Raw genomic sequence first — 18,283 nt, 5'->3', positions numbered from 1 at the left:
ACTTTAATTTTATGCAGTTGGAAGAAGTAAGGGTTAAAAAGATTTGTGCCAGGTACATGATACTTGTGTGTTTTATTTATACAGCAATGCAGCAATTAATGATTTGTGCTTGTGAATTAATAAACAATGTTCTTGCATAAGTATAATAATCTGTACTGATATGTCAAAAACATGGGATTATGCATTGGCATACAGATGATGGAAGTTATGTACCAAGGAAAGAATAGAACCTCGTGGAAAAGTATATGCCTTTAATGAAACCTAGGACTTTTGTTATTAGTGGAAGATGGGCAATGCTGTACTGTACAACTAGAATTGTTACATTGGAATTTCTTTCAAATATTATGCAGAGACAAACATAATTTTATGGAAGCTGGCAAGGACCTATCTCAAGCAATGTCTGGCTACAGTAGTTAAGAGCAAATGAGAATGTTTTATATCAGGAGTGTTAAATTCAATTTCATTGAGGACCACATCAGCATTATGGGTTCCCTCAAAGGTCCAGTAGCTGGGTCCCATGACTACATGGGCATGGCTGGGTACGGCGTGTCCAGCTGAACGCTGCTCCCTGGGCAAAGCTGATTCGGGATGGCTGGGTGGGAATGGAACAAGTAGCACCGGCTGACTTGACATGGGGTCAGTTCAGTGCCCCATAAGCTCTTCGCCTCCCCAAACTGAAGCCAAGCGTGTGTGCACACACCCACACACGCTGCAGTTTGGATACTTCTATCCACAGAGGAAGGAGAGGGCCTTCTCTCCAAACCCAGGCATGATTGGCAGTTTGTAAGCTCAAATGGGGATAAAAGTCTCCAAGCATGGAAGGGTGTTTTTATGTGGGTGTGGGTGCATGTATGTGTCAGAGGTGGGTTTTTTCCAGTTCAGCTGAACCAGCAGTGGTGATTCAGCCTGGGTCACAGAACCGGTTGGCCATGCCCCCAAACCGGTTCCCTGGTCTCTTCTGCTATTGCCAGCATGTTACTGCGCATGCGCAGAACAATTTTCAGTCAACTGTGCATGCGCGAGCAATGCGCGGCAGGCGTGCGTGAAGCGAACCAGTACCAACTGGTACAGGAACCCACCCCTGGTATGTGCACAGCACACCGAAGGAGATGTTCTTCTCCCAATCCCAGGCATCATTAGCATTTACCTGTCTGTTGCCCCCTCCCAACAAAGCAGGAGGCAGAAGACAACACTGCTGTATGTAAAAACCTGGAGGAGAACGTTTGCAGGAAGCAGTTTCATCTGAGTCCAATTTCTGCCTTGATAGATCTCTGGAGAGCAGGAAGAGGAGGGGGCAGGGGAGCCATGCTTCCTGGTCCTTTAATGAGGAAGGCTAGCCCTTCTCAAAAAGTAATTCCCATTTCCAATCATGTGTGGAAAGAATGCTGGCTTGTTGGAAAAATCCTATTTTCTTTTACTACCTTTGCCTCTTCTCTCAACATTCCTATCTTTATCCATGTCTATTTGTAATTTCCATGAAATAATTCTAGCAAATCTTTAGGATCCAATCTGAGCCAGTCATCGGGACCAGAGTCTTCCAAACTTTCAGACTCATGCCTGAGCCCATCCTCAGAGATCTTCAGTCTAGCAGAGTATGTGGTTTGGGCTATTCTGTATGTGTTATCTATATGATGCCTGGTTGTGATGCCTATTGATTGGGGTGTTGATGGCTGGTTGTTAGGACACTGGCTGTTGTTTCCTTGTGCTGCCAAGCCCTCATCTCCTAAGTACTTGGAAAGCTGATGGTGAACCTACACTCCAGTTGACTGATGAGTGACTCATTTCCCAGCTTCAATCACTTTCATGGCTGTTTTTGTATCTACGAGGGCAACAATCTTAGTAGCTGCAAAATTGAATGTAAGTCCTTGTTCATTGTAATGTGAGACTATCAATGAGTTCGGGTCTCCTCATCTGACCACTCACTTGTGTCCTTGCAATCTGGTGATTAGCTTCCTCCCTGTCCTATATAGTCACAGGAGCAATCCATGTAGAAGATCTGGTAGATTACATTGCAAATATCTCTCAGCTCCGATCAGTCTTTAGTCCTCATATGGTATCCTCTAGGCATTGATGCCCATTTGCAGATCTTTGAAGTTGCATTCTACTACTTCCGAAATGTTTTTGATGTATGGCAATGTGTGCCATGAGGTTGGTTTTATACCTTGTTTCTTCCTTTCTCTTCCCACCATGTTCCTCAGACATCTTGTAACAAATGCTTGTGGGTACAAATTGCTCATGTAGGTACCTGCTCTCAAGTTGTTAGCTTGTTGGGTGCTACAGTGGGTTCTCAACCTGCCATATAGTGTTCTGATGGAACTCTTTTTGTGTGACAGTGGATTGTTACTGTTGAAATGCAGATGGTGTAGAGTGTTGATGGCCTTGTGATGAACTTGGCTTCTAGGCTTTCATCTTCTTATCTGTTGACAAGCACATCTAAAAATTGTCTGTTTATTCCTTCCCTGTGAATTGGTTGTCTGAGAAGATGGAGTTCAGTACGGTACGAAAGTCTTTCAGTGCATTTCTTGGATGGTGACAAACATGTCATCCATGTGGCAGCACCAGAATGTATGTGATTAGTTTTGAAATCATGGTGTTCTAGTTCGCTCTGCACTGTTTCTGCAATGACTCCTCATATTGGGGATTCAATGGGTGTCCCTTTTATTGTTATACATTTCCCTTTTGAACATGAAGAAGATACATTGACAGTACTGGAGTAGCTTCATGATTCTACTCATGAAGCTACTCCAATACTATCAACTCATCTTGTGAGCATAATCATAGATAAAATTTACAATTAAGCAGTTATAGTTCTTCCATCCTTTTTTGCCCTCTTGATTTTGTATTTTTGCCATTTTGTCTTCATGAAAATCTTTCAGTCAAGAATAACCGAATTGTGAATTATATTGTACTCTATTATGTATGTATGTTATGGTTCTAGCATTACAATTTCTATAAAGTTATGGCTCTATGGAGTTCACTGTCATGAAATATTATTGAACAGATATAGGTTCTTAAAAGACTTGGTAAACTGTGGTTTAGTAATTCTAAGATAATATTATAAATGAATTACTACTTTCTTACGTCTTTGGACTGTTCCAGCTATAGTTCTGTATCATTGATAATAATAACAGCAGCAACAACAAAAATAATATCCGTCAAACCTTCCAGAACTACATTATCTCTCAATCAGTACTTCTATTCTTGCTTCTCAGAACTAGTGAGTCTGGGAAACAAGTAACTTACTGTATTTTTCGGAGTATAAGATGCACCTTTTTCCGTCCAAAAAAAAAAAAATAGAGACCGAAAATCTGGGTGCATCTTATACACTGAATACAGCATTTTTGGCCTCCTGAAACCCCACCCCCTTGGCAAAAATGGCAGTGCAGAGCCATTAGGAGGCTTCCAAAGTGCTCCTGGGGGCTGGGGAGGGCAGAAATGAGCAAAGAACAGGCTGTTTTTTGTCCCCCAGCCCCCCAGGAGCACTCTATAAACTTCCTAAAGGCTATGCATGCCCTTTTAAAAAATTTGCCTCTTCAAAATCTTGGTGCGTCTTAAACTCCGATGCGTCTTACACTCCGAAAAATACAGTACTTACTAATTGATATATATCTTGAACTAATCAGTATGTCTACCAATGCTTTCCCTTGTATTCACTCATGAATATAAATGGGCTTGTAGTTTTGGATAAAAATATAAATAGCATTCCCAAACATTGTTTAATGATTCTTTCTAAAGGGTTTGTAAATTATCGATAGAGCTGTGATATAGAAGTATCTTTATTAAAGGAATATAATCCTGATAGCTTCAAGCTAATACAGAAGGTAAGGAAGAAATGGAAAAAAGTTCCATTTAATTAAAAAGGTGTTTAAATATATTTTTTTAAACATTCATTATAATATGTATTTTATCTAAAAATTTTGCCCCCCCCCATTCTTAGTTAAAAGAGGGAGAAAAACTCTTTAAACTGATGCTAAAGTTGCCACTCTAACTTTAATTATTTGTGAAAATAAGAAATACAGGCATTTAGCTGACACAAAATGAATTAATTGTACTCTTCTTCTTCTTGTGCCATATCCATTTTCAGATGTTGCTGATCATGTCGGCAATCCTATTTTTGTCAACAGCCGCACAAAATAGTGCTGTTGAGTTTTGTCCAAACCAGTCCCTTAGATTTTGAAGCCATGATATTGTTCTTTGGCCTGGACCTTGTTTGCCTTCATTTTTTCCCTGGAAGATTAAGTGAAATATGCCATATTTTTCTGTCTGTCGCATCACATGTCTAAAATACTCTTAACGTTCACTTTTTAATGGCTTTGATGATTTTACTTTGCTTTCCCAGGTGGCTTCTCACCTCCTCATTTGTAGATTTTTGTCAACCCAGCTTATTGCATAACAGCCATCTGTAAATCTACATTTCAATTCTAGGTTCATGCTTTTAGCAGACCGTGAGATACTTAGCATCCCTGCCCCATTTATGGGTCTCCCATACTCGGGGCCATTGTTAGGTTTTGCTGCCATTAACATGATTTTCCTGGGAACTATATAGTCTCGTAGTCTTCCCTTTGCTTTCTACGCTGCTGTGCACACGATGTTCAAGTGGCTGCCACCACACTGTGTCCTGTTCTTCTGAAACCGTTCTGACCAATGAGGTCTCCACCTTCAGTCAATACTGATGAGCCAGCTGTCACTCACCAGGCTGAGCAGCCTCTCTGCCTGTTTGGTGCTGTTACTGCCTTCTAATTATCTCATAGTGAGTCAGATGTTTTACTCCTCAAACAGTGGAGAGGAGACACCTACTCAAGTCCAGATGAACATTTTGCCAAATTGTAAGATGATTTTGGACATTAGGGAAAGCAGGAGAGCTGTAGCTAAATTTAATTGGCTTGTTCAGTTTAATACACGAAGTATATCCATTGTGCAGCCTTCTGCTAATGTCTGCTGCTTTATCTCAGTATTATGAAATGAAATATTTTCCACGGAAAGGTTTTTTGAAACGGAAACATTTCCATTACTTTTATCTTATGAAAATGTTTTAGAAATGCATGGTTTCAGAAAACAAACTGGTTATAGAATTAAGAAAGAAGAATCATGAATCAACAAGGTAAATTGGACATGGCACATTTTATTGTAAGAAGCTCAGATATGTGCACGCCATAGGAATATATACCTTATTTTTCAGAGTATAAGATGCTCTAGACTCGAGCAGCGATGGTGAACCTTTTTTGGCTTGCATGCCATAAGCGGGGGAAGCGCAGGGGGGTCGTGCGTGGACATGCATCCATAATACAATGCAAGAACCCCCCAGTGCACATGCGCACATGACAGGCGTTCACTCCCATTTTTTGCATGCTTTTTTCACCCTCCCCAGGCTCCAGAGGCTTTATAGGAGCCTGGGGAGGGTGAAAACAGCCTCCCCCCCAGAGGCCCTCCGGAGGCTGCAGGAGCATGCATGCCATAGGTTCGCCATCCCAGCTCTAGAGTATAAGATGCACCTTAGGTTTTGGAGAGAAAATAAGAAAAAGATTTCTGCCTTTGCCTACCAGCATCCATGGTATTCATCTGGCTAGCGTCCTGTCAGTGTGTGAGAGAGGGTTGTTTGGAAACAAACAGTATTTGCTGTGTGAGCAACAAGGAAGGAGACAGCAAAGGGAGTGGCTTGTTCTGTACTAAAGTTGCATGCTGTCCTGACACTAAAACTGAAAGTGAAACTTCTTTGCTGAACTACCACGTTGGAAAACCTGCTTTTGGTATTGTATATTTACTTAATGTGTTATATTATATATAAAAAGAAGTTATTGAATCCTGCTGAATCAGTGTGTGTGCTTTCTGAATGTGATTGCTGCTGCAAAGTCTTACACATCCTTGCAGCAAATAGCGAACAGCCAAGTCAGCTTCAGCACATTGTTGCAGCCTGATTCAGCATGAACAGCTGATTGGAGGGTGGATCAGCCCCCCGGAATACCCCCAATCAGTTGTTCCAGGCTTCAGGGATTGCCATAGACCATCGTCTCCTCCTTGCCTCACATTTTTGGCTACATTCAGTGTATAAGATGCACCCAAATTTTCACCCTCTTTTAGGGGGGGAAGGGTGTCTTATACTCCGAAAAATACAGTACTTTGTCCTTCTGTTCTTTTTTTGATTGCTTTTTTATACCTTGAGATTCAACGCTTATTAGATTAATCAACTATCAAATGCATGACAGAATTTTAAACCATGATTTGAAATTGATTTCATTTTGTAATTTGTTCTATTCCTGTTACTTCAGTCAGCTTAAAAAAAAGTGGAAAATGATGACCAGTTAAGCTAAGAACTTAAGATTTGACATAGTATTCTAACAATGGCTTGTTCATAATCTATTGATTAAAATGCTTAGTGTATTGTTGGTTGACTCTACAGTAATCATTTTATTCTCTCTTAAATGTTGCTTTATATTGGTAGCTTTCATCATGATTCATATATTTTGCTTTTTAATCTGAATTTGCATAGTTTTTCTCTGAATATCACGACCTTCCTGGGAGAGTGATGGCTTACTTCCAGATGTATTAAACAGCTTCTATGCCCATTTCGAAGCACAGAATGATGTGACAGTGAGGAAGACTACACCTCTTTCCAACGACCAGATACACTACTGACATGAGGAAAGCTGTGATCAGAGTCAACTCACGAAAGCTGCGGCACCAGACAATATTCCTGGCAGAGTGCTCAGAGGATATGCCGATCAACTGGCAAATGTTTTCACTGACATGTTCAATATCTTTCTGAGCACCACTGTTGTCCCAAAGTGCTTCAAGACTACGGCCATCGTCCCCGTGCCAAAGAAACCATCAGTGTCCTGCCTCAATGACTACCTCCCGTTGCACTTTCTCCCATCATCATGAAGTGCTTTGACAGGCTCGTCATGAGGCACATAAAGACCCTGCTGCCCGTAACATTGGATCCACTGCAGTTTGCATACTGCTGAAATCACTCCATCGATGATGCCATCTCCACTACACTCCATCTAGCCCTCACTCACCTAGAAAACAAAGAGTCATATGTACGAAGGCTGTTCATAGATTTTAGTTCAGCATTCAACACTATCATTCCCCAACAACTGGTGGGGAAGCTGACCCTGTTGGGCCTGAACACCTCCCTCTGTAACTGGATCCTGGACTTTTTGACTGGAAGACCTCAGACAGTCCAGATCGCGAACAACACTTCTAACACGATCATACTGAGCACTGGAGCCCCTCAGGGCTGTGTGCTCAGTCCTCTGCTGTTCACCCTGCTGACGTACGACTGTGTAGCAATGCACAGTTTGAATCACATCAGAAAGTTTGCTGATGACACAACCGTGGTGGGTCTTATCAACAAGAATGATGAGAGCATACAAAGAGGAGGTGGAGAAGTTAACAAACTGGTGTAAAGCCAACAACCTGTCTCTGAGTGTAGACAAAACAAAAGAAATGGTTGTTGACTTCAGGAGGACACAACATGGCCACTCCCCGCTGAACATCAATGGCTCCTCCGTGAAAATCGTAGAGAGCACCAAATTCCTTGGTGTTCACCTGGCGGAGAATCTCACCTGGTCCCTCAACACCGGTTCCATAACAAGGAAGGCCCAGCAGGAAACTGAGGAAGGCTCAGCTTCCACCACACATCCTCACAACCTTCTACAGAGGGACCATCGAGAACACCTGAGCAGCTGCATCACCACCTGGTTTGGGAATTGCATTGTTTCGGATCGCAAGACCCTACAGCAAATAGTGAGGATGGCAGAGAAGATCATTGGGGTTGCTCTTCCCTCTGTCATGGACATATACACATCTGTAAAGCCAGAAACATTGTGGCTGACCACACACGCCCCTCATACAAGCTCTTTACTCTCCTGTCATCTGGAAAAAGATACAGAAGTATTCAGGCCCACACAAGCAGACTGTGTAACAGTTTCTTTCCACAAGCCATCAGACTCCTCAACACAAAGAACTGGAACCATAAATACTTGTGAGCTATATGTAATCCTGTGTCCTGCTCTTTTTCTTTTTTATTTATGTTGTCTGATGTAGCACCTTGGTTCTGGGGAAACGTTGTTTCGTTTCACTGTGTACTGTACTGTATATTGTTGCAATGAGAATAAAACCTACTTGACTTGACTTGACTTGACTTGAATATGAATAGATCCTTAATAAAGATCATCTCTCTTTCTTAGAGGCATTCCAGCATCCTAAAATATAAATAGTTTTGCTAGAATATCAAGACATATAGATTTTGTCTATATGTTGAGAAAACAAATAGAAATAGATTTGGAAAGATGGAAAAACCTACAGATATCATTGATGGGAAGAATAGCAGTAGTAAAGATGAACATATTACCAAGATTGCTATACCTATTCCAAGCAATACTAATAAAACTAGAGAAAATTTCTTTGAAAATATGAATAAAATAGTGGGGAAATATATATGGCAGGGGGGGAAATCAAGAATATAAAAATGTTGCAAGATGCAACGATTCGAGGTGGATTTGGATTACCAAACTGAGAATTGTACTATCAAGCATCGGGACTAGTTTGGATGAAAGAATGGATTTTATTGAAAAATACAAGATTATTGACATTGGAGGGTCATGATTTGCAACTGGGTTGGCATGCTTTTTTGTGGTATCTACTTATATACCTACCTACCTACTCTCTCTCCCCCCTATCTATCTACTGTATTTCTCTCTCTCTATTTCTCTCTCTCTATTTCTCTCTCTCTACCTACCAACCTACCTACTCTCTCTCTACCTACCTATCTTCTGTATTTCTCTCTATCTCTCTCTATTTCTCTCTCTCTATCCCTCTCCCTATCTACCTACCTACTGTTTTTTCTCTCTCTCTATTTTTCTCTCTCTCTATATATATATATATCTTTATCTACCTAACTAACTAACTACTCCCTCTCTCTCTCCCTACCTACCCACTGTATTTCTCTCTCTTTCTCTCCCTCTCTATCCCTCTATCTACCACCTACTTTTTTTAAAAAAATGCCTCTTCAAAACCTGGGTGCGTCTTATACTCCGGTGCATCTTATACTCTGAAAAATATGGTACCTATTAAGAACTATGCTAGAAGAAGAAGTGGTTAAAAGACACAAGTTAACTTGGGCAAAGACTTTTGGCCATATGATTGAACTAGAAAAGTGGCAACAACTATGGAAAAAGAATTATAAATTAATCATGTCAACAGCTTACAAGAAAACTTATACAAAATGTTTTACAGATGGCACATGTCACTGGGAAAACTAGCAAAGATGTTTAAATACAAGTCAGCGAAATGTTGGAAATGTCAACAAGCAATAGGTTCATACTATCATATGTGGTGGACATGCACAGAAGCAAGGAAATATTGGACTAAAATAAGAGTATGGTTAAAGAAAATGTTACAAGAAGAAATAGAATTTAGACCAGAGATATTTCTACTAGGTATTATCCCAGAGAAATTCAAGAAAGAGGATACTTATTTGATTATACATGTAATTACAACAGTGAGAATTGTATTTGCCCAAAATTGGAAATTAAATAAGCTACCAATAGATGAAGAGTTAATAAAAATATATATTAGATTGTGCAGAGATGAATAGGTTGACAATGAAAATAAAGGATAAAGAGGAATCGGAGTACTTCAAGACGTGGGGAAGATTTTATGATTGGTTAGAGAAAGCAAGCTAGAAAAGAAAATAGGGAGAAGATAAAGTACCCAGACGACACACTATTAAATGGAAAAGGGCGTGGGAGAAGGGGAAAACAGAAAAGAAATATTAAATATATAAGTATATATTCAAGAGCAAGATATAAAGGCTTCCGGTTCCGGCTGCTGATCGCGATGGGCAGGCTCTGCTCGCCCCGCGCTCTTCTGGTGGACCCCTCACCGCTTGGGGGCACAGGACGCCCCGTAGAGGCTCCTGCCGAAGGGGCGGCATAGCGGGGGATCCCCTGAGTCGGCGGCGGCCGGGGGGGCCCCCGCATTGCCCTAGGCACCGGGAGGCATGATGGGGAGGCGCTGCGGCGTCTTCGTGAGGAGGCAGCTGGAAGAACACACTATCTGAAGGACACGGTTGCTGTGTGGTGAGGTGGAAACTTCCCCCCGTTCCCTTGTGTGTTTAAAAAAAAGAAAAAGAAAAACTGCCAGCTGCTTTTAGAGTTGTTTTCAACTTGGATCGGAGAAGCGTGACTGGAGGGAGGGGGATTCCCCCCCCTCGCACAGGCGGCTATAAACGGTTTTCCTCTCGGCCCCAGAGGAGGAGGAAGGGAGAGAGCCATGCAATTATTTCACGCTCATAACGAAGGCGGATTTTGGATTGTAACCCTACAAATGAGGTGATGATCTGAAAACTTTGGAAACTTTGAAAACTTTTTGTTATGCCCTTTAACTCCGAAGCTGGCAGGGCAAGATGGCATGCTTCCGCTGTCTTTATAAACATTGAAATTTGACTCCACCCATACAACTTCAGGCTTCCTGTCCTTGTCTCCGTGACACTCGGATAAATCTCTTGCTGTATTGAACTCCCCTGTAACAAAGGACTCTATTACTCTATTGCCAGAAGCTGCAATTAGAAAAAACTCCCTTCTGCTTGGACTCCTTGCCCCCAGACCTCTCTTGGCGGTTTCTTTCCTTAATTGTTTCCTCTCTGTATTGACTTTGAACTTTTTCTGCTCAATATAATGCCACCTAAAAGACCACCCCCGGGGAAGCCGGGTTTTGCTGTCTCCGCCCCGACATCTACAGTATCCAGTCCCAGTGAACAACAGACCCTAACCTCTCTGATGCAGCCTAAGCCTTCTGAGATGGATTTTCAACAGATGTTCCAGCAAATTTTAAAGGGACAGGGGGACATAAAAAGTCAATTAAAGGAGATGAAAGAGCAACTTAAAGAGAACCAAGACCAGATGAGTAAAAACTCACAGAGACTGGATCTTTTGGAGGGAGGGACGGCTGAGATGAGGGGGGAGGTGAAAGGGGTGCAGAAGGGGAACCAAGAGCTTGAGACCCACCAGATGAAAACAGAATTTGAAAGAACATCCTTTTTCCTTGGGTTTCAAAATGTGGTGATGAAGATTTAAGGGACATCATGACAAACATTTTGGCTGAATACATCCAAAAAGAAAAACAACAGATGGGGTGGGAATTGGATCTGGTTTATAGAGTAAATTCAGCATATGCTAGAACACACAATGTTCCCAGGGAGGTACACATTAAATTTTTCAGAAAGACTACAAGAGATGAGATTCTGAGTGCACAAAGGAGGCAAGTTTTGAAATACCAAGATAGAGAAATAACCATTCTGAAACAGATCCCTAAGAAAGTTAGAGAGAAAAGAAATATGGAAAAAAATAAAGTACTCCTAGATAAATCCGATGATTCTACACCAGACCTACAGGACACGGGAGGGGCCGGAGCTCTGCTGGCGGGGGGAGAAGGGGCAATATCAAGAAAACTCAGATCACAAAAATGAGCAAGAAAATCTGCTTGATATAAATTGATTGAAATTATTATTTGAATTTACATGCTGACAAGAATTATTATTTAGTATCAAACCTCATGTTTAAATGAATACTATGAGTACGGGGGGGGGGGACGGGACGGGACACCTTCTACATATTGTAACTGCCAAAATTTGTAACTCATTCCACTACGCCTTTCCTTTTCATTTTTTATTTTAAAAAAACCAGTAAAATTTTGTTCAAAAAAAAAAAAGAGCAAGATATAAAGGGGGAGAGACATAACTAAGGTAGACCTGCGAAGGAGAATAAGAAATGATACTAAATTATATTTGGGTTGGCGTAAATACCATCCCAAGGAAACATAATCTGAGATTTAAAATATACACCAACAATAATAGAAAAAGAAAGGAAGAGAGGAGGAGAGAAAGAAAGTAAGACGGGGGAAAGAAGAAAGAGGTAAGGAGAGGAGGATGGAGGGAAGAGAGAGAGGAGAGAGGGTAGGAGGAGGAAGAGGAAGCAGTAGGAGAAAGGGAAGAGAAGAAAGGAGAAGGAGAGGAGAAAGGAAGAAAGTAGAGAAGGGAGGGAGGGAGAAAAGAAAGGGAAAATGAGGTGTTACAAAAGGAGGAAGGGATGGCAAATAAAGCAACCCAAACTACATTATAACGTATTAAATGGAATAATAAATGTATAAGAATGATAAATGTAAAGAACAACAATTATGTGAATGTATACTTAAAATGGTATGTAAGAGAATAAAAAAATAAAAAATTCTTTGGGAAAAAAAAGACATATAGACTGTTGACAAATTGGGCCAAGATCTGTGTTTTTTTTTAAAAAAGTCAAACTGGAAGAACTTACTAAGCCACAATGCTTGCGGTAATTGGACTAGTTGTTTGTGAGAAGAGTTGGCTTTCTGTTTGTTCTCCTCCCACCAGATCGGGAAAGTTTAGTAACTGCTGTTTTGCCAAATCTTTTTGCAGGTCCCGTTCTAATCTCTCCAGATTGTTGGGAATGGGAGGGGGAGGTTAGTTTTACTTACAGATTTCTTGCCAACAAAGTGTTCCTCAATTCTTGGTTGTTTTGCTCTTTTTACTGGAGAGAGAGATACTGGGCTGGTGCCATGGCGTTTCTTTCTTTTTCCCATACCTTTTTAATCTCAGCAGCAACAAAAATTTTTGTCTGTGTTATGGTCTATGCTGTTATCTCCACCGAAAAATGTTAATTAAAGAAAAAAGGATCCAATGGGAGTACTAAAAATTAATAAAATAAAACCGGGAGTCACTACTGCAAACACGCTCTGCCTGCACCAGCTGCAGCTCGGCCCCCACAATGCTTGTGGTTATGCGAGATGTTAAATCTTGCTAAATGTTATTCAGTCCTGACAATGATTGACCTTTCTTACGGAGTTGTAAATATTTCTCTGCAATAGCCAAGATATTAATATAAGATGCAAATATTAGTTTAAATTAATGAAGGGAGTGGCATAGTTTTCAAATAATAGTAAGCTACAGTGGGATTTGTTGTTTTGAATGTACTGTAGCGGATAAACCCATCATTAGCCTAATTTCTTGTAGTTATCAAACAGGTTTCATAAACGTTTTGTCTAGGTATCAAATGATATTTTAATACGATTTGTTTTCTAAAAATTGCTCTTTAGAACAGACAAAGGCACTTATAAGACAAAAATGTATGGCGTTTCCATCAAGATTTGGATCTGGCTAACGTCTTGCTGCACCACATGACTTTGTTCACTCTTCTGTGACCTTCAATAGATAACATAAAAAGGGCTAATCATTGCATTAATCATGATCACTGGGGCCTATTCAACAAACTGTGGTTTAACACTTCTAGCTTAGAGTTATGTATCAACACAGGTCACATAATGATTAGTTTGACTTGCCACATAGTTTGACTTGCCACAAAGAAGAGGGAGTCAAACTGTTCTCCAAGGCACCTGAGGGTAGAACAAGAAGCAATGGATGGAAACTAATCAAGGAGAGAAGCAACTTAGAACTGAGGAGAACTTTCCTGACAGTTAGAACAATTAATCAGTGGAACAGCTTGCCTCCAGAAGTTGTGAATGCCCCAACACTGGAAGTCTTTAAGAAGATGTTGGATAGCCATCTGTCTGAAACAGTATAGGGTTTCCTGCATAGGCAGGGGGTTGGACTAGAAGACCTCCACCGGTCCCTTCCAACTCTGCTATTGTATTGTATTGTATGTTCATTAGACATGATTTAATACTAGACTATATATATTATACTTCTCTGATCACCTTTTCATACATTTCTTACTTGATTTGATTTCTTTCAGGATGAAAGAAGCTGGTTTAAGTCATAAACAATGGAGAGTTGGTTCTCTTTCATCAAAATGCAAACAGTGTCCTGTAATTTATACCAATCCAGTTTGTGGATCCGATGGTCACACATACTCTTCTCAGGTAAGCCGATGAATAGACTTGTTATCTATTCTGTGCAATATATAGCATTCTATTGTCAAACGTTGTAAGGTTTGTTCAATTTAAATAACTATATAAACCTGTTTAAATCTATACAATTGAACTGACATAATATCATAAGCCTTGTTCCCTCAACAGTTCTTTTTTCTTTCATCCTATAAATCCTACAAAACTTACAGCTGTTATTGACCGAGTCCCTTATGGGAGAGGGGGCGGTCTATAAGCACAAATAAAAGTAAAGTAAAAAAAGGCTATTTCCCACCCTGAGCTGCTCTGGTATTTTGACACTGATAAGAAGACAGGGAAGTTAGCCAGCATTCAGTGGTTGACTGGCTGGCTAGAGCTTCACCCTGGAATTTGAACATGAAGGGACACTGAGGTAGCCTTCTGCATTTTCAGCAGAAGCAGTTAAATCGGAGTGCTCTGGAGTAGGACTCCAGACTCCAGCAGCTCAGACGGAGAAAAGAAGGAGCAGCCTTGGGAGAAGGGGATTGGAGAAGATGTTATACAAGTGGAGAAAAAGGTTGCTAGGTGAGAATGCTGGATTCACTGTGTATGGGGCGGATGGACTCTTGATCCGAGGAAGAAGGGGGTGTGATAATTCTAGCCCAAGGCAGAGACTTGGAGTGACTACATCCTTGGTCCAGGATGGAGTTTCTGGGCCATTGCCCCCTGGCTGCAGAGGTGGACCCCTAGGCCTTTTGCTGGGCCTGCAAAGGACACAACCATAAATCAACAGCATTAGTGAGCTGCCATTTGGCCAAAGGACAGATTCTGGGACCTATCTACAATATGCGACTTGTTTAAGCGTTCCAATGGAAGCAAGATGGGTGGCAAACAAATTTAATAAAATAAAATAAAATAAAAAAAGAAACACCAGTTAATTCTGCTATTTGTTACTATTTTAAAAATTTTCTTAGTATGACCAGGAAAAATTAAATCCAATTGAAACTGTAAAGCAAAGTGAAAGATAGTAGAGTCACATATTTTTTACATTAATTTTTACACTAAAATATAATTATTACCAGCGTTTCCATTGTTCATTTGATATCACAAATACACAGTTGAATAGAGAGAGCAGGAAGATTAAAGCGTTTTACATTTATATACATGTGCGTGTTTGTGTAGATATTAGTTTGTGATATAGATATTAGCTATATTTTCACAACTTTTTTTCCCTTTCATGGTAAAAGATAAATCATGTTAGCGTGAAAGGCTTATACTTTGTAGCCAAAAGACATGTCAAACACATACTTAGATTATCCACATTTAGTCACGTGGAAATTCTCATTCTGATTTTGTATCTGAACTAACTTGTAGAAAACAGTATCATTTTTTTTCTTGCTTGGGTTGAAATAACACGTTTTTAGGGTTTTCTTTTCCAAGCAATCCAGCAACATATTAACATTCCGAATCCTCAATGAAGCAAGCTGAACATTTCTTTCCAATGTTGAAAGAAAGCTACACACCGAAAGTGCCTCCAGCTTATTTTCAGAGAATTCCATTTCCCCATGTTGTTATCTATTCAGTTTAAAGTATATTTTATTCCATGTCCTGTTTTCACAGGAATGGAGGGCCAGCAGAGAAGGGAGCAAGGAAGAGTGCAGAATAAATAAATAAAGGGACATGGTTTCTCAGTGGCTAAGATGCTGAGCTTGTCAATCAGAAAGGTCGGCAGTTCGGTGATTCGAATCCCTAGCAACATATAACAGAGTGAGCTCCTATTACTTGTCCCAGCCTCTGCCAACCTAGCAGTTTGAAAGCACGTAAAAATGCAAGTAGAAAAATAGGAACCACCTTTGATGGGAAAGTAACAGCGTTCCGTGCGCCTTTGGCATTTAGTCATGCCAGCCACATGACCAGGGAGATGTCTTTGGACAGCGCTGGCTCTTCAGCTTTGAAACAGAGATGAGCACTGCCTCCTAGATTCGGGAAAGACTAGCACATATGTGTGCCTTTACCTAAAGGCAGAATAAAAAGTAAAATACAACATTCTGAATAATTTCTACTGTTTTTATGCGAAATTGCTGGCAACCTTTAGCCTAAAATGAGTAATGCTTTATATAGTTCCTCCTTACCAGAATGCCATACAAACTCAGAATTGTATGAGCTTATTCTTATTGTTCTATACTATGTCCAGTGATACAGATGACCAATATGAAAATCATCATCATCATGGAAATGAGTAGAAAATGATTATTCTTAAACTGTGCTCCCTGACTGTTTTTATTTCACTCTAACCAATGCAAATGGGTGACTGGGGAGAAAGGGGGAGTATGTTAGAGAAAACATAGTAATATTAAATTTTTAGAGTAACCCTAAGATATTTTTTGCAATAACTAAATATAATAGTACATATTTTTAAAAGTACTTGCTGCTTCTTTATCCTATTAAAGACGGGGTCATTTGGAGGAAGTCTTTCAAACTGAACATTGTATTATACAAATGCAGGATTATTTTGAAGGGTAATCAGTGTTCAAATTTCCAGAAAAGGTATATAAACTTTGTTTTTTAAAAAAGTGTTTTGCATGGTGTAGCTACTTTGTTTTATTTGCAGCATGTCAAATGATTTCTGAAAATTATACATTGCATTTTTGAGAAGATGTCAACCACTGCTGTAGAAGTAAAATAAATACTTAATAGTATAATATCACTTTCATAATCCTTATTCTAGGATTTTTGTGATATATTATAAGGTAGCCTAAAATAGCAATATGCCACTTCACAGTGCTTTATAGCACTCTCTAAGTAGTTTACAGAGTCAGCATATCGCCCCTCAACAATCTGGATCTTCATTTTACCGACCTCGGAAGGATGGAAGGCTGAGTCAACATTGAACTGGTCAGGATCGAACTGTGGGCCGTCGGTAGTCAGCAGAATTAGCCTACAAATACTTCATTCTAACTAGTGCGCCATCAGGGATCTTCTAATCAAAGTATAGTAGGAATTGAAATTAGGGGGATTTTTTTTTTTTAAATGGTCAAAAAGTATGTAGACTACTACGCGTAGTGCAGGAGGAGAAATATCTAATTTCTGTAATTTATGCTTACATTATATCAGGCTTTCACTAATTTCCCTTTATTTGGCCATTCAAATCACACTGTTCACACTGTACATGTGAAGGCTGGAAAATATTATGTTGTATGAAAATTAAATAAGTAAAACGAATATTGTCTATGTGTCTCTTAAAACAAGTACACTCTGTAAGCTTCTCTGTGTGAAGTGAGAATTAGGAGTGGTTTTGTTGATGGCTGATTGACAAGTCCTGGGAATCGAGGCAGAGGGGTTTTTTTTGGCAGAAAGATAGGGCTTCTAAGACCAGAGCCAGAAGAACAAGTATCCAAATATTTAGCTATTTCGTTGCTGGCTTTTGCCACTCAAAGTTGTATATCAACATTATTACTACACTGCTGTAAATTATGGTTATAATTGTTATGGATTAAAGGCAGCTGTCAATTCATGATGCTGAGTAGGATATTACCTTTCTGTCTATCTGACTAGGGATATCCCTTGGCTTCCTTATTTTTAACTAGCTGATAATCTGGTGTTGCCCAGGTATTTATTTATCCCAATCCTGTATTAGACAGAAAAAGCCCTGATTTCGGCGACAATTAAATTAGTTACAGATATTTTCTCTGTACCCCCAGAAGCATCAAGAAAAGTGATACCACCTTAATTTCTAATGTTGGATTTTCCCCCTTACCAGAGGGAGCCTCCTTGTGGTGTACTGTGAAGCTGTTACCATGGAAACTCCACAGCGCTGTACATTAGAAGCCATTTTAAGGCAGTACGGTAGAAGCCGTTTTAAGGCACAACAGGCTCTAACAGAACACACACTCCGAGGGGTATTAGGGATGCCTCCCCCCCCCATACACACAGTATTTGTTTCTAGAGGGTAAGTCATCTGTGTATCAAGTTTGGTTGAAATTGCTCAAGGCATTCCAGAGTTATGCTGGAACATACACACGCACAGCCATTTATATATATATATATATAGAAGAAGATGTTGAAATAGTGATTATTTTGCTTGTTCTGTTACTTTCAGAAGGTTTTGCCAGAATCTTTGTAGTGCAGTGCAGTGGCACTGAGGTGATATTCATTTAAAGGAAGTGTTGTTAGACCACCCTTTCCAATAGGATGCCTCTAAGTCAGTGGTTCTCAACCGTCCCAATGCCATGACCCTTTAATGCAGTTCCTCATGTTGTGGTGACCCCCAACCATAAAATTGGTGACTCAGTTCCTAAGGCCATTGAAAATATGGGTTTTCCTATGGTCTTAGGTGACCCCTGTGAAAAGGCCGCTCGACCCCCAAAGGGGTTCCGACCCACAGGTTGAGAACCACTGGCCTAAGAGATGTTGGGGTGAA

At 40.2% G+C, this 18,283-nt stretch overlaps 1 protein-coding gene across 3 annotated transcripts in view; it reads left to right on the top strand.

Annotated features, from left to right (window-relative positions):
• The window catches only part of SPOCK3 (SPARC (osteonectin), cwcv and kazal like domains proteoglycan 3), a 166,815-nt gene that overhangs the window by 95,833 nt on the left and 52,699 nt on the right, over positions 1 to 18,283 (top strand). For all 3 annotated transcript variants that reach the window (XM_081960073.1, XM_081960071.1, XM_081960072.1), the window contains one exon: positions 13,773 to 13,899. In XM_081960073.1, the coding sequence (XP_081816199.1) occupies positions 13,773 to 13,899 (127 nt within the window). The remainder of the gene's footprint in view (positions 1 to 13,772; positions 13,900 to 18,283) is intronic.

This window comes from Natrix helvetica, assembly GCF_964273705.1.
Source record: "Natrix helvetica genome assembly, chromosome: 7".
NCBI lineage: Eukaryota > Metazoa > Chordata > Lepidosauria > Squamata > Natricidae > Natrix > Natrix helvetica.
The sequence above is the reverse complement of the archived record's forward strand: the minus strand, read 5'-3'. Positions and strand labels throughout refer to the sequence as shown.